The following is a 17727-nucleotide window of genomic DNA, read 5'->3' on the forward strand; positions in this document are numbered from 1 at the left end:
ATTTATTTATTTGAGAGGTAGATTTACAGACAGTAGGAGGGAGAGACAGAAAGGTCCTCCTTCCATTGGTTCAATCTCCAAATGGCCACTACTGCGCCAATCCAAAGCCAGGAGCCAGGAGCTTCTTCCTGGTCTCCTACATGGGTGCAGGGGCCCAAGGACTTGAGCCATCTACTGCTTTCCCAGGCAATAGCAGAAAGCTGGGTTGGAAGAGGAGCAGCTGGAACTAGAACCAGCCCCCGTATGGGATGCCGGCACCGCAAGTGAAGGATTAACTTACTGCACCACGGTGCCGGCCCCACATGTACATTAGCTTTTACTAGGGAAGAAGGGGAAACTGGTAAGGCTACCTTATTTGGCTAGAACAGGGTTTATATATGTTTATTCTGAAATCATGATCCACACATGCCCCAGGCCTCACAGATCTCTATTATCTTTTACCTAGTCCAATTTACATTACTATTTTACCTCTCTGTTTCCTATAGGTGTTTGGATTATTACTTCAAACTTATATTCTCCTGTCAAAGTCTCATTCCAATTCTCATAATCTAGTCAATGAGTTTTTAAATTCTGAGACCTCACATGAAGTTGGCCTTTCCTTCCTTGAGTAGATTCTCAAATTCTCCTGGGAGCCAGTAAATAAGAAATTATAGCAATAGTAGCAGTAGCATTTGGGAAATGCCTTAATTGAGCCAGGGTTTGTGTTTTCATAGCATTAAGGCTGACACTGCCTTATGACCCATGGAAGAGAAGTCCATGACATAGCCAGAGAAGCATCTAGAATGCAGAGCTCTTTTTCATGGTACGAACAAAAAGGGCCATCACTGTCTAGAATGAGAGAAAGGATCCCCATAGGTAGGGACATGGCAGGAGGACTCGTGATGTCCAGCTTTTGCAGGCTGTTACACATTTGGGATCACCCGAAAGAGAACTGGCCTGGGAGGCAGATGAGCTAAATCTTTGTCCTGCTGGTGCCACCAGTGCAGCCTGTGATTATGCTTAGTAAGTTGTAGCACCTCTCTGGCCCTCAGTTGCCTCAGAAATAAAATAGATTTGAATGAGTCAGTGGTTTTTCTTTCTGATTTTTTAAAGCCATGGGTAGCTTTCTTCAAATGACATCTTCCGATAAATATGTAAAGCCAAGACGAGGAGAGCTACTCTGATGAACGCAAGAGCAGGTCCCTCTCCTTAGCCTTGTGTTTTTGCTCAGGTTGTCTTGATCCAGCCCTGGGAGACTTCACGGGACACAACTTTCAAACTCTCAGGTCAGGTTGGGAGCCACTGTAAGTGACACATTCAATGTCTAGAGTGTTATAGGTAAGGGAGGTTGGACTTGACCTCCTCACTGTGTGTTTGCTTTGTTTGAAGTTATTGCAGTTTACATCAGATGTGTGCATCATTGAGGATCTTAAACATTTCTAGACACTCTGTTCCTTGCTACATACATTCTACAAAGAGATTGGGATTATCCTAAACAAGCAGTTGCTCTTGAGAGAAAAGAGTGTGGATGTTGTCTCTCATGGGTTATACTATTTGGCCATGAATGAGAGTCTAGCTGGCACTTTTTTTGTCATCCAGTAAATATTGGAAGAAATGCACCAGAGAGGGAAGAAAGAAGTGGTGTGTTCAAGGCACACTGTGCATGGTTAGGATCATCTTGGCAGTGTTTGCAGCAGGGACAGATTGGGGCTTCTGAGGCTCACTCACCTTTGCCTCCAGATCCAGAGGCCTTATTGGCCTTTAGTTTGAAGGACATAGTAGACCATACCTGCTTATTCCCATTGGAAAATTAAAGGTTTCACTAGTGTCTTCAGACCTTTTTCTTCAGGATTAGTGACATAGTTCCTGACACCAGAGAGTGATTGAGTTTGGCAGGAACTAATGCTTTGTTAGATGACAGTTGGGAAGGGTCATCATCCTCATCATCATCATCATCTTCATCTTCATCATCATCACCAAAGTCATAATAATAACTGTGACAACAGCTCATAGTGATGTCTATTGAGAAAATATCAGTTGTCAGAACTGTACTGGTGGCAGACACTTAGCCTGGAAGTTAAGATGTTGGTTAAGAGGCCTGTTTCATACCTTGAATCCCGGTCTGGATCCTGACTCCAGCTTTCTACTAATGAGGGTTCAAGTAATTGAGGTCTTGCCCGCCCATGTGGGAGACCTGAAGTGAGTTCCTGACTCCCTACTTCAGCCCTGGGCCAGCCCCAGCTGTTGTGGGTGCTTGGGGGGTGAATTAGCAGGTGGGAGCTCTTTATGTCTATCTGTCTGTCTCTGTGTCTGTCTCTCTTGAAAAGGAAGGCAGGAAGGAGCCAGGAAGAAAGGAACTGTGATAGTCCATGCAGGATGCTGTTTAATCCTCACCAGATATTTGAGGTTTTATTGTTATTTTCTCCTGTTTATATTTGAGGAAACTGAAGTTTAAAAATGATTAGTTTGGGGTTAATTTGGCTAGAGTGGATGTTGGGTTGAGAAAGTAAGATACTTCATGAGGGCTTAAACTTGGAAAAAATCATGACACTGGCGTATACTTGGTCATATCCACAATGACATGCTCAGTTTCTGGAATTCTCAGGACATCCTGATGAGTCTTGCAGAGGCTCCTTCATGACTTCACTGATCAACAAGCACCTACCATTTGGAAGATACTGGAGTGAGTACTTTGTGTCACATACATAATCGCAAACCATGATCCACATCTTCAAGCCTAGGGGAGAGACAAGTTACATGTAAAAAGCAAAGCTAAAAAAAAAAAGTGGTAATAATGTGCACCATGCAGTGATTGTTTATAGCATGTATGTGCTGAGAATGCCTTATCTCCACCAGAATCCACGAGGTGGGTGCTGTAACATCCCCGGTTTGCTGTACATTTTTGAAAATCACACAGTCAACATGTGGAGAAACTTGCAATCTCTGCTCTTAACCTCATGCTTCCCTCACAGTTTAAACTGCAATGGTGTAAAATTGAATCATGGAGGCCGGCGCTACGGCTCAATAGGCTAACCCTCCGCCTTGCGGCGCCGGCACACCGGGTTCTAGTCCCGGTCGGGGCGCCAGATTCTGTCCCGGCTGCCCCTCTTCCAGGCCAGCTCTCTGCTATGGCCCGGGAGTGCAGTGGAGGATGGCCCAAGTGCTTGGGCCCTGCACCCGCATGGGAGACCAGGAGAAGCACCTGGCTCCTGCCATCGGATCAGCGCGGTGTGCCGGCCGCAGCGCGCCAGCCGTGGCGGCCATTGGAGGGTGAACCAACGGCAAAGGAAGACCCTTCTCTCTGTCTCTCTCTCTCACTGTCCACTCTGCCTGTCAAAAAAAAAAAAAAATGAATCATGGAGAACAGACAGTTATAGGACAATAAGAAAGTGTTCAATACTATCCATAGGCATAAAGACGAAGGGGAGTGGCATGGAGTAGACTGCATGGAGACGGATGCACAGCAGGCTGAGGGAGAGGATACAGGGAACGAACTGTTAGCAAGCGAGAAGGGAGTGCAACATCCTTGTTCAAGGGCATGGCTACTTTCAGGGCAGTGAGGTCACTGTGACGTGATCCATAGAGGAGATATAGAAAAAGCCTGGACTTTGGCCATTTGGAGGTTCTTCACAGCGTTCCAGGGGAGCTTTTGGAAGAGAACAGAGCCAGAAATCAGGTAGCACTGGGTAAATTCTGAGGGATCATTTGTCCGTAAGTTGTTAAATCTAATAACTTAATAGCCCATTGGGCAGAGCAAACAATAACCTAGCCAGGTGTGAGAAGAAACAGGGGCAAGGAGGTGTGCTGGAGTCTGGAATCAGTGTTGCCTTGATGTCTGGATTTTCTAAAAGCTGAAACTGGTAAAAAAAAAAAAAAAGTTTTTTGTGTGGGTATCTCATGAATTCTAAATGCTAGTTCAGTTTTAAAATAAATAAATAAATAAAATTCATTTGAGAGCCAACTATAACACACCTGAGTTGACTTTGGTCTACCACCTGTGAGCTTCTGGAATCCTCTTTCCTGAAGTTAGAAGTGCAATGAGGAAACCTGTCAAGGAAGAAACGAAGACACAGTATTGAAGGATGTTGATCATCGTGTGAAGCATGCGTGCATGTGTAGAGTGTCAAGAGTTGCTTGTTTTTGTTTTCATGGGGTGGGTAAACATAGACTCATTACAGAACAGAACTCCGTATATATGGAGAGAGGCCCCAAACAGCAGAGAGAAGATGTCTGGATGAAGAAGGTGTTAGCATGCGTGGAAAGAACAAAACTGAGGCCAGTAATTAGAAAACTGGGAAGATGCAACCAGGGGAGGTTGGAAATTGACGAGGAGGCAGGGACCACGTCCTACGCACATCTTTATTCTTGTGCTTGGAGACCAGGGAGGCGCAGTCACAGTGAGTTTGTGAACTAGAGAAGAATCTGGAAAAATGGCTGCTGTGGGACTAGGCAGTGCAACAGTGTGGGGAAATTAGCAATTAGTGAGAATGCAGATGACTTTTAATTTTATGATATCAATTTATGGGACACCACTAAGTGCAGAAGATACAGACAGAAAAAGACACAAATGGCTTTGAGAGCTAATGGTGTTTCTTATAGTCTGGAGCTCTAGGCTGGGCTGATGGGCTCATTTCCCATATTTTAATCATTCACTTGCTACTGTCATCACTTTGCTGTATCTATGAATTAACTGTATTATCATCGTCTCAATAGTTTTCTTTAAATCATCTCTTATTATATATATATATAAATAGAAAAATCAAGCTATATATCATTACTTACATTATTCTTGTATGTTTTCAAGCATGCATTTTTAAAATATACAGAACTGTTTGACATTTCATCAAAGATTTGTCTCCATTCTACTTAAAGTAAACTTGTCTATCATTAATAGAACATATACCACATCTCGGGAAGGATGGAGCTGTTTAGTTGGCAGAATACTTTAGGTCATTGAGAGCAAGTGTTTTTCCATGTTAGAATAACTATAAATGGCCTGATTTTTTTTTTTATTTAACCAGGTGAGCTTAGATATCCTGATCTGAATAAAATGGATAAAGACAGGCACCTCTTTGTCTGACAATTTTTAAGTGATGCTCTTTGAATACCAAGAAGTTTGAAGCTTGACTGCAGAGCCTTCCAAATTAATCTAGTCTGGGAAAAAAATGAAAATGCCATCAAGTAACAGGAGATTTGTCAGCTGCCCGGCTTACACTTTTCATATAAAACATAAAGGTTGGCAGATTATAGATGAAAGGTCAGTTCGGCAAAAAAGAAAATATGTCAGACAATCTCATAACATAGGTAACAGAAGATGGAGCCCGGAAACTACTATTGGGATTCTCAGAAAGAAATGAGTTTGTTGGCAACGTGTAAATATCATCATCGTTTCTGTGGCTGTTCATTTTGGTAGCTGCTTCTCTATGCTGAGTCTCCAAAATTTGATTTAAAAGACACTAAAGATGCCTGTCTTCCTAAGGAAGATTTACTTTGCAGCATTTTTTTTTTCTTTAACTTTTTCCAAAGGGAGGATATGTACTTCCTTTGCCCTGTGTCCTAGGCTCACCTGTTTCAAACTAAAGCTCTAAAATAAGGACAAATTGAGAAGCCAAGCTCTCTTGCAAGAGTGTAGATGCATACTGGAAGGATCTACAGTGATTTTTGTTATCATAAGATTAAGGAGCAAGTGGACCACTGTGTACAGTCTGATGTGCACAAGTAGAGTTGCTCAAAAATTCATGCAAATAGGACCTGCCTTGGAACAGATTACTGTCCAGAAAAACATCATAGCCTCTCTGGCTTTGAGAGCACAGGTGAATCTGGGGTGCAATATTAAGCTGCAGGGTCATGAACCATGATATTAGCCTTCTGGGACCACTTGCAGACTCCCAGCACAAGAATTTGTGGCCTTGTTAATGTGTCTTTCGTCTGCTCTTCAAGTGCAGGAATCCTGTGACATATCATCAACATTCTATCAAATAGCTTACAACAAACGTCACTCCTAATTGCCAGATGCACATAAAGATGTAGAAGAAGGATTCCACTTTTGATGAGATTTTCTGCGCAACCTCGCTTACAGCAGAGGCCAGAGGCATGTCACATGCACGATGGCCCATCAGTCAATGATATCCGTTGAAGATTGACTCAATGTTTCTGTTTCATCTTTCTGCAATATTATGTCCCATCAGTTTTGGTTTTTCTTTTAAGCCTCCCCATAACATGCATAGTATATGTGCAATTGTACTTCTATTTGAAGTTAAACATTAAAAGCTAAGGAATGATCAGTAATGTGACAAAACATAATCTGGCAGACTAAAGACTGCTTCAATATTAAAAGATGTATTTTGGGTGTGCTTCTGAGAATGTGAGGACTTCCCAGTGTTATCTTCATGGGTCACTTTCTTTAGTCCAAGTGGATGGAGTGCAGAATTCCTACCCCATCCTATCCCCCACAAAAACTTCTATTCCCCACTATGCTTTCCTAATTAAATCATACACTCTGGCTTGCAGCAAGGAACCGTTCTTACAACAAGTGTGTCCAATTTCCTATTAGCAGTCACTTTAATTCTTCCTGGAGTAGCAGGAAACATTAATTTGCATTGGACCCAGGAGTCTCAGGACACTAGGATTGTAGGTGCCATTGCTCCACCCTCTTTTCCAGAATAAAATAAAGTAATCCTGAGGGATGAGTTGGGACAGTGTAGGGGAAGGGGCATTAATTTCAGGATGGGGACAGCTGCCCAGCACTATCTCCCTTTGGATTTTGGTTCTTAGAGCGTCAGGGTGAGTTATTAATATGTATGATCTGTATGTTATTCAAACATTATAAATCTATGCAGAAGTCTGGTGTTTAGGTTTTCCTTTATAGCTTTCATTCTTCTTCCCAGAATTATCTCATTTTGATCGGGAAACTTTTGCATAAAAAGCACACACTGAGAACTCACATTTCCATACCATAAATATTAAAAGGGGGTTAAGCTTTCAGTCCCTTCTCCTATCCCAATGGGAGGAAAGTTAGCCTTCTAAGGAGAGGGCCTTTAATAACGTTCTTTTTATTCACAAGCCAAAGGTAAACTTAAAATTATACTTGCAATATGAAATTGAGTCATGCGGTTCCTTCCATTGATTCAAGTTGTGGAATGCTTGGTTATGCCACATCTTTTGTGTGAGTGATATACTAAAATCCTGACAACCAGCATTCTGGGTTGTTCAATAGTTGGCTGCTTTATGTTTTGAAGAGAGAATTTTTTTAATGAAGCTGGGAAACTTACTGCCTTCTCAGTAGCTTTTCAGCTTCCTCACAGCTTCCCATCTTCTGTTTATTGTCATTTTTGTTAGCATAAAGGAGTAGTCTTAAATTTTGGTTCACATGGAAATATAATGGAATGAATATGTGAGCAATTCCATTTCAATATGCTGCCTGCTAATCACGCAGTCTCGTCTGTTGTGCTTTGTGATGGGAAATGAACGTGCTAATTGGTGCTCTTTTTTCTTCTTTCAGGAAACCTGCCATATGAATATAAAATAGTGATTGCTGGGAATCATGAACTGACATTTGATAAGGAATTCATGGCAGACCTTGTGAAACAGGACTACTACCGTTTCCCCTCTGTGTCCAAATTGAAACCAGAGGACTTTGACAATGTTCAGTCCCTCCTGACAAACAGTATTTACTTACAAGACTCGGAAGTAACAGTGAAGGGATTCAGGATATACGGTGCACCTTGGTAAGTGTGAATTCCAACGGTTTGCTTCTCTTGTTTTTTAGCCCTGCACCAAGAGAACATGGTTCCGACTTAGATGCTTTAAATGGAAATGACTAGAATGGAAGGAAACCTTATGGCTGTATTTCCAGTAAAGTACATAGCTGGGTACAGGTGCAAAAGGCAGTACTTGTCTTTATTGGGATACAGACTCCTTTAGGCAAGATCAGTGGGAGCTGGACGTGCATCTCCTTATGTGACTGTGCTAAGTATGAGTCTGAGTGACACATAGCTGGCTGCTGGAGAAGGTTACCTCCCGTGTTACCCTGTGCAGGGATCCAGCTACTCTGCGTGTTCCTTCGGCCTTAGGTGGCTCCCTTGCTCATTTATACTAGAAGCAATCCCAAAACATCTTGTTGCAGTTGCTTAACTCTCTCTACATCTCAGAATGAGCAACTCTGTAGAACGACAGATTCTGAAGCCCTACCCCCTTGAAGACTCTGATTCTCCTTCCTAAGATGAGGCCTGGCAGTCTGTACCTCTTAAGGCCCCCAGGGCAAGGCTGATGCTCAGGCAGTTTGGAAGCTCCTGGGTGAGAGCTCAGGGCTAGAATTCTCAGAACTGAAGTCCAGAAGACTGGAAGTGGGCACATGTCCTCCGGGGTCAGACAGGAAGCGTTTCAATCTTGGCTGCATCCATTGTCAATTGTTAAGTTTAATGAAGTTACTTCATAGCAGCTGAGCCTAAGTTTTTGTATCTTTAACACAGTGAAAAGAGAACCTATCTCAGGGCGTTGTTATGAGGATTTCATGGGTGAAATTTGCAATGAACTTGGAAAAGTGCCTACTAGTTAGTTTAGGCTAATAATTATCATTTTTCTGGCCTTGGCTCTGTCACTAAATATTTATGTCAATTTGGGCAAGAGACTTTGCGCCTACGGTCAGTGTTTTCACCTTGAAAATCCAAAGCAAATTATCAAAAGCGAGAGTGTTAGATGAAATGCTTGTCAGTATCAGAGGAGTCTAGCATTTATCTTTTGAGGGCTCTGTGTATCTTACTGAGCAGAAGGACTAACCTTTACTCACCCAAACTGGAAAAACACTGCCGCCCTTCCCAGGAGTTGTTGAGGCTCTGGAAGAGGACAAGCCGAGTGAATTCGGATTCACTGTCCCTGCTCAACTGCTTGGTTTGTCCTCCAAAACAGAAAGCTGAGATACTTTCTGTGATTCACTTTTGAGCTTCACAAATTGGTGTAGAAGGCTGAAGAGTGGGTACAGGAGGCCTATTTCTGGGTCAAACCGACCAGATGATGACTATATACTCTTATGCACTGTTCTAAATCCTTTATATCTGTTATCTCATTTGATCTTTAAACTACCTTGAGAGAATGGCACTATTGTGATTCCTCATTTGGAAGAGAAGAAAACTCAGGCACTTAATGTTACCTAACTGCTCAAGAATCACAAGGGATAGTTCCCACCCAATGGGAACCCAGCAAGTGTAACTCCAGGGAGCACAGGATGACTGAGTGGTGGTGGTGGTATGGCAATTGCTGGTTAAAACCTGCAGGTTCAGTTTATATTGTGCTTAATTAATATCCATCAATTTATTTTTATGTGTGTGTGTGAGAAGGTGGCAAAGCGCAAGAGGAAAAAAAAAAAACAGCAGAAATGAGTCCTGTTGGATTGTAATCTGCTAGTGAGTCTCGGGGTCAGTAGGATGTTGATACTAGCATTTCTGGGTACAGAGCAAGAGCACCTGAGAGAGAGCAGGAGAGAGATTGAAAGTCCAGCTTCACATCCCCTTCTGAAAGACAGTGCAGTCATTGAAGAATGGCCTCTGCTTTGCAGAGGAGCTCTTCCTGCACTGTAAGATCATTTCTGAATAACATAGGGTGAGTTTTGAAAAATCTTCAGAAGGCACAGAGCATTTAAGGGAGTTTCATAGGTTTCTCAAAAGTAATTGCCACCAGATTAGGAAAATCACTGTAACTCATGTATTTAAAATATATGTATTGTGACTTGGCTTAGCTACAGAAAAGCAATCTTTGTTTGCATTCATTATATTTTTATAACTTACAGCATAGCCCAAAGCTACCCAATGACCAAAGAGAATTAAAGTACTATTTCCTGATTCACAGTTTAACGGGAATTTGTATATAGAAAATAACTTACAACATACCAGAGTACTCACAGGAGTTTGCAACCAAAATATGCTGTGGTATTTATTAGATCCCTTAGGAAGAGCACTTGAGTGTGGTTTGATGGGTCTGGAAAAATTCAGTGGCCTAAGCTGGAAGGAGCTGTAGTGGGATCTCAAGCCCGAGAAGGAGAGGGGATCCTGGGAGGACAGAAGAGTTGAGTTCCTGGGACACTCCTGCTTCAGGAGGCTCTAAGACAAGTTTTGTGACTTTGCCATCCTGTTTTTCCAAGAATGTTGGAGAGAGGAGTCAGGCATCATCTAACAGGTCAGTCACAGACTGCTGAACTTCTATTGTCTTCTTTTCCCCTCTTCCTTTTTGGGGTGCAGAAGAGGGTCTTGTGTTGTCAGAAGTTGGTGAGCCTCAGACTTGGCTCTTCCACAGGAGAGCTCATGGATCTCTCCTGTCCCTAGTCTTGATTGTCCACCACCATGATGGTTCCCGGTTTCCTCTTGGTGACTCAATCTCAGTTCTGTGATGTCTTCTCCAAGGGCTGAGTTGATTAGAGCGAGGGGATAAAATTCTGATACGTAAACTGTCAGCCTCCGTGGTCACTCATTGCTTGTCTTACCAGAGTACAAGAGGGAGAATTTTGAAACCAATTTCTTATGTTTTTGGTTAGTAAAGCTATAACCAGCATTTCTGTGCCAGCACGGATTCAGTAAATTCACATGTGGCACTTGGCAGTTAAAAATCGACTAGCCTCTTCTTTCTCTGATTTCAGCTGTTCTTTTGAGACTAAGATGTTGTTTGAAAAAAAAAAAAAATCCACATACTAACTGCTCAACAACAAAGCTGCAAAAAAGTAAAAAGTCCACATTGCACTGAGCGGAATAGAGCACTTGTGTTGTTCAGTGATAGCCCACACCTTGTTCTCCTCTTGAACAGAAATCCAGAGCGTGTCCCCCGTGGCTTTTAATGAATGTGAGTAGGGCTGTCCTGTGCCCAGGAATTTGATCTCCAGGCTGACCAAGGGGTCAGGAACAAAGAGCACATTTTTTTTTCCACGTTAGAGTGGACCCAGGTGTAATTTGTCAGATTTAGTGACTGTGCAGGAAGTGCCTTGACTCCAGCAGGAAAATGAGATCAGGCCCAGGCAGTGTATTCTAAAATGGCTGAAACAAGAGAAAGCCCATCGAGTTGTTTTTTCAAAGGAAGTGTTAGCATGAGATTGTTCCTCTTCCTCTCCCCTCATTTCGTATAGTAAACATGTAGAGTTCTTTCATTCATTTAGATGTAATTTTCTCAGCACTTTTCAAAGTGGGAGTTGAGCATTGATTCCACTCTGTGTAGCATTTGTAATTGTGTTTGCACACAAATAGCTACAAGGTTGATCACGTTTCTTTCTTCTGATCAGTACAATAGTACTTTATGTTTACCCTGTCAGAAAAGCTTCAGATATTCTTCTTTCCAATTATAAGTTTTGTAATGCATCATGTATTTTGCTGACAGTCTTCAAGTTCTTGAAATAGCGAGCAAATTAACAGCAGATACTGAGTGCAAGGATTAGAAAACCAATTGGCAACTTACATGATACAATGCAGATACAGGGATGTGTGGAATGGGCTCATTTGTTTTATTTTCACAGTCATACTTTGTAATTAACTGGGGCAACAAAAATAAGAGGAAGAAGAAAAAGAAGAAAGCAGAAGAAAAGAGAAACATCTCCATATTCAGCAGAAAAGTCTTTTCCCACTAGAGAATGAGATGATACAGTGTGAAGTCTTCACCATGTTTCCCAGGATTCCAGCTTTTAGTCAGGAGGGTTCAGAAAGGTATTGGCACAGAAAGAGATCTTGTGTGTGGGGTGTGTGTGTGTGTGTGTGTGTTAAACAAATATGCACTCAGCTTTTACACGATTCTGTTTAAAGGCCCAGGCTAACATTTTATTTTCCTTGGCTCCAGTCCCGTAGACTCTCCTATTATGAAACCTATGGCTGTTCTGCCCTGGTCTAGAATTACAGAGCTCTGTTTACATTTTTGCCTGCTGCAGAATGCAGCTGACTGCTCCTAGAGCTGCACTGGATCAGATTCACTTCTGGTTTAACAACTGCCCTGTTTATTTGAAAAAGGAGAAAGCAAAACCGATTACTTTGCTTCCTACCTGCATTGACAGCAGAATCAGTAAATACCACTTTGAGAGCTGCTTTATGCAGAGCTTGTCATGTGGGATCCTACTCAGACCTTTTTGCCAGCTCTCTAGAGTTCAGCCTGTACAGTCTGTCCTGCAAAATATGGATGGGGTTGTGTGCATTCAATTATGCTTCATATCCACCGCTAACGGCACCAGAATTCTTTCCTGTACTTGTCCACAGCAAGTTAGTTAATAAACAATAATAAACTTATATTGGGAAGGGTATTATATTTAAAGAGCTTTGACATGTGTTGTTTCATTGGATCTCAAAAGTCTCTGAAATAAGCAGGGCATGCATTGGTAATATTAATTAATTAATAATAGCTATCATTTATAAGTCTTACATACAGTAAGTGTTGCCTCCTTTTGGTAAAGAAGACCAGGATCAAAGGAGAGATATAGATAAGGAAGGCGACTTACCCAACACAGAGTTAGTTTGGAGGTGAAATGGGGCTACAATTCAAGAATTCTTTGCTGAGTTCCTTAGATTACACCTGATGTCCTAATAACCACAGACATCTGTCTATCCCTTGACCTGAAGCGACTCGGAATAGGCCGCTTATCATTCTGTTCTAGAGTTGGTTGTCGCCATCTACTTGCAAAAAGAGCATACAGAAATCCAGCCAATACCCATAAGGAGCTTTCAGGATTAAGTACTAAGGCATGCTGATAAGAGAAGATGGAAATAGAGAAGGAACCGAAGAAAGAAACGATCCAGCATCTTGCACGGTGTGCTCCAGAGATGAGGGGTTTCAAAAAGGAAAAATCTACACCTCAATGTGTTGTAAGACATGGGTCAGCTCCTTGTGGTCCTCCTCCACCTCAGAGACGACTTCACACATGGCACAAATCAGGGGTCAAGTAGCACTAGCCTGTGGCTTTTCCCCTGGAGCTCCAGGAAGCTGCAGAGGAAGGCAGCAGCCCCAGGCATATGCACCAAGGAGGCAGTGCTGGCAACGTGCCGCAGCTGAAGTCAGGCCTGGCAAGGGCCCACAGAACGTGCTCCAGAGAGATCTGGGCCTTTGCATCGGAATGCTGGCAGCTGGCTGCTAGGTGTTCTTTCATTTTCTCATGTTACACCTGCAGGGTTCCTCCTTGTTTTAGTACGGATTTGCTGCTGGTAGATAGAAGAAGATGATAAAGTGGCTGTGTACTCCCTGTGGGCAGGGACTTGTTTGCTTTGCTGTCTGTACTTACTCTAGGCTACCTCAATGCCTGGCTCATAGCAGCTGCTCAGTCCCTATCTAACACATGACTGAATGGTATTTGTAGACACTCCTGTGACTGATGAGCTGAAGGGTCATATACATGAGACACCCAGTTAGAAAGAAAAGAAAATACTTCCCATATCAGATTAAGAATTACTATGAATCTACAACGTAGGGGACTAGAGATACTAGAGGAAAGCGGAACCAACCAACCAAAGCTTGAATCTATGTCCATGGGCTTCAAGAACCAACTTGGATCCTTAGTGAGCCCGCAGAAATATAGAGCTCTACTGACTCCTCTTTCCCTTAAACCGGGAGTTCCTCAGGCTAGCAGACTTCTGGCAGACCCCAAAAGCTTTGCTGCCTACACTGGACACAGCCTTAAACAGCTGAGAACCTGCTGTGCCTCCCGAAAGAGGGAAGCTGTGTGGTGTAGATGTCCACAAGCTTTGGCCTTAGAAACAGGCCATCCCCAGAGAGCTACGGTCCCCATTTTGTCATTTAGAACTCACTGACCTTGTTAGACATTTTATATAATCTCTCTAAACCACAATCCCATCTGTCAAATGGGTACGCAAACAATAACCACTATTTGTTCAGGTACCTTATGTAATATCACTTTGAAGTCTCACAACAGTGTTATAGAGGAAATAATTCTGCCTTCATTTGAGAGGTGAGGAAATGAAAGATTAGAGAAGTTAAATAACTCATCCAGTTGCATTCATTTTGCCAGGAACTGAAAGCCAATTGCAAATATGTTTGGTGGCCAAGGTTTTATTTTCTTCGTGACTCACAGGACATCATTATGTATAGTAAGTTCCTGGTACTCAACAGATGCTCAATAAGCATTATTTTCTTCCCTGAAAAGTAACAATTACTCATTTTGTGGTGGCCATTATTATTTTTGCTTTTGTTTTGCTTGCTTTTTGTTTGCTTAGTTTAGTTTTGTTTGTAGGGTGGCACACAGGATAGAAGAGGGAGAAATAAAAATAGGCAGAAACAAGGCAAATTGGAAACTTAGTCTAAGAAAATGTTTACCCTTGTTTATGTGTGTGGATATGGGAGAGAGAATTTTTAAAAGTGAACATTGCATGGTTCCTTTGCATGATAAGTGCCTTATGACCTGGGTAAGTGGAAATCATTTAGGAAAGGAACCCTGCATATTGGCCACATTGGGTACAAGGCACGGAAGAGTGAATGGATATCTGTTGAATGAAGACATATGGGGCGTTTTTAAGGTCACTTGCATGGAGGATCATTTTCTAACACTTGGCAGTGTGTGTTCACCCAGGAAAAAGAAAGGTAATGTTGAATGGTGACTATAAATTGAATGTGGAATGTTCTGTGAGGGCCGTTCCAACACGAAGTGAGTGGCAAATTTGAAAGCCTCTGGGGTAGCAGAATGTGTATGGATTCTGCAAAGAGCAGAAAAGGTGAACTGCAAATCAGCCTTAATTCAGGAGAGGATATAAGAAGACTGTTTTGCTCAAATATTGGAAAATATCACCTGGGTTAAATTGTAAATACAGTTACTATGACTAATAATATCCAAGTATGAAATTTGCAGCAAACAATGAAATGAACTGGCAATGCGAAGAGCAGCACCTGGTATCAAAGGGCAAATTAGAGGAAGTGGTTAAGACTGAGCCTAAATAAGATTCTTCCAAGATAAAATTTCCCAAGATAGCATGTGAAGGGGCTGGTGATATTTATGGATTAATTTAGATACTTTCAGGCCCAGGGTCTGGGCATGGTAGGTTTATAGAGTGGATCATATTAAATAAAAAGTGGTGCTAAAATTTTGTATGAATCTCCTGTAAATCAACAGTGAAGACTAAGTAAAACCAATGTTGTGTTTATAAAAGAAGAGAAGGGGCACAGTTGACACATTGATTTTCCATTCTTTCCTAAAATTGGTTATGCACTTTCTTTTATATATTATGTACAAAATCATTGCACATAAAAATAAGTGACTCTGATGGTTGCCTGGCTTAAGAAATGGTGATTATTGTTTTCTTCACTATATTTCAAGCTACTATGTGTATTGAAATTCTGGGACATGCTCAATCTAAAGCTGAATCTAATATGCTATACTGATTTTCTGTAACACTCAAGAAGTAGCTTAGAGCATCATCATTCTATAAAGAGGATTATTGAAGACAAACACTAGAAAAAATGTGTTTTTAAAAATTGTCTTAGTGATTTAAAAGTCCACCCCCTAAGTCACTAGTCATAATTGAGATCATTAGTTTTATTTTGTATCAAAATCAATAGAAAAAGGCTTCCTGCTTTGTTTTTTTCAGAATAAAATCAAATATGTGAGAATAAAACAATCAAAAAATTGTTGAGGGGTGGGAGACGCTGTGGCACAGATTGTTATCCACTGCTTGGGACACCCACATCCCATATCAGAGTGCTAGTTCAAGTCCCAAATACTCCATTTCTGACCCAGCTTCTTGTTAATGTGACTTGGAAGAAAGCAGATGATGGCCCAAATACTTGAGTCCCTGCCACCAACATGGAAGACATGGGTGGAGTTCCTGGGTCCTAGCTTTCAGCCTGGCTTAGTCTTTACTGTTGCAGGCATCTTGGGAGTAAACCTTGAGATGGAAGATCAATCTTTCTCTCTTTCTTGCTCTCTTTCACTCACTCACTCTGCCTTTCAAATAAATAAACCTGTTTTTAAAATGTTCCTGGTGGCAGAGTTTGGTCAAATAGCATTTAATATACCAGTTAAGACACCCCTGTCAGATCAGAGTACCTGGGTTGGATTCGCTGCTCTTGATTGCAGCTTCCTGGTAACACAGACCTTTATAGGTAGTACTGATGGTTCAAGTAATTGGGTTCCTTCCACCTGCACTGGAGACCTGGATTGTGTTCCTGGTTCCAGGCTTCAGCCTGACCCAGCTGCGGCTGTTGCAAGCATTTAGAGTGATCCAACTGATGGGAGCTAGCTTTCTTTCTCTCTCTGCCTCTTGCATTTAAAAAAAGAGGGAAGGAGTAACAACTTGATGATGGCAAACCTTTGTTGTAAATACACTGCTGGAATATTATACGTCACCTCTCAACTCTTTGTCTTTTCCTTTGGTTTTATGGTTTAAGAAAAATAGTCTAAAACAAATTTGTTTTAAAAACATAAGATTTAATGGGCCCCGGGTTTCCCGGTTGCTCCTCTTCCAGTCCAGCTCTCTGCTGTGGCCCGGGAGGGCAGTGGAGGATGGCCCAGGTGCTTGGGCCCCTGTACCCGCATGGGAGACCAGGAAAAAGCACCTGGCTCCTGGCTTCAGATTGGCACAGCGCGCTGGCCATAGCGGCCATTTGGGGGGTGAACCAATGGAAGGAAGACCTTTATCTCTGTCTCTCTCTCTCACTGTCTAACTCATCTGTCAAATAAAATTTAAAAAAAAAAATGGGATTTGTTTATAGGTTTTGCTTTTATATAAAAGCAAAGTTATATACATATAAATTTATATAACTTAAAGAAATTAATAGAGGAGGCATTTGAGTATGAGAATTTTCAGCTATGCTGATGTTATCTTCTGTTACAGTCCATTAATATTTGCATTTATTCAAATGAAACAGCCAAGGCTTACTCCTTTTCTCATCTAAATTCAGCCTCTCCCTTAAAACCACAGAATTCTGAAAGAAGTACTTACCTGATGGGCCAGCAGAATGAGCAGACCAAATGGGAACCCCAAGTGTGTGTGTGTGAGATGCCGGAGCTGACCTTTGTGCTTTTAAATAGCTCTTAGCAGGGGTGACTTCAGTGCGGTTTTTGGCTCCAAAGGCAGCATCACAGGCAGGCCCATGAAAGGCAAGGGCGTTTTCAGAGTCCGGCGTGCCTTCCTGCGCTCCCAATGTATGTGCTGTGTGGTGTGACTACCAAAGGGAACATCTGATATGAAGAGGAGGAAAGATGCTTGAGGTTACTTGTTATTACTCAACCTCCCATAGAGGTGTAACTCTGAAAAGTCTGAGAGAGAAATAGGATCATTTCTTAGGAAACTTTGGAGATCAGCCTGTAAAGCACAGGGCTTGATATGGTGTAAAGTTGTCTCTGAGACTGTAACTGTTGACAGTGAGGAGTTGTCATTAAGAATGCTTTTTTGCTTTGTTGCTTGTTGCAAAGAACAGAATAATTGGATTATTGATAAAGCGGTATATAAGTATGCCAGAGAAAATCCATCTCACTCTGAACATATTGAATTAAATATTCTTCTGAATGAGAACAAGAAAGCTTTTGTTTCTCTGAGTCTGTACAAACATAGAAGAAACAATGAAGAGAAAATAGTTAATGTAGAAAATCATCAAGGATGGAGATCATGCAGGAAGTCGACATCTCAGTTCTTAAAGATTATGTCTCCCAAGCTGTGTAAACTCTCAGTAGTTAATCAGATACTCACAGGTTTGGAGATTTTACAGTTCAAGTAAAAACATTCCTGCATTCACCTGGAATGGCTTTAGCTGTTGAAGAATTAGCATCAGTCATCAGAGAGCGTTATA

General features: G+C 41.8%; 1 protein-coding gene across 1 annotated transcript in view; it reads left to right on the forward strand.

The window, feature by feature from the left end:
• The window catches only part of MPPED2 (metallophosphoesterase domain containing 2), a 201840-nt gene that overhangs the window by 93965 nt on the left and 90148 nt on the right, over positions 1-17727 (forward strand). Inside the window, exon 3 of the mRNA XM_062198054.1 lies at positions 7481-7706. Within this exon, the coding sequence (XP_062054038.1) occupies positions 7481-7706 (226 nt within the window). The remainder of the gene's footprint in view (positions 1-7480; positions 7707-17727) is intronic.

Source organism: Lepus europaeus, chromosome 7, assembly GCF_033115175.1.
Source record: "Lepus europaeus isolate LE1 chromosome 7, mLepTim1.pri, whole genome shotgun sequence".
NCBI classification, from domain to species: Eukaryota; Metazoa; Chordata; class Mammalia; order Lagomorpha; family Leporidae; genus Lepus; species Lepus europaeus.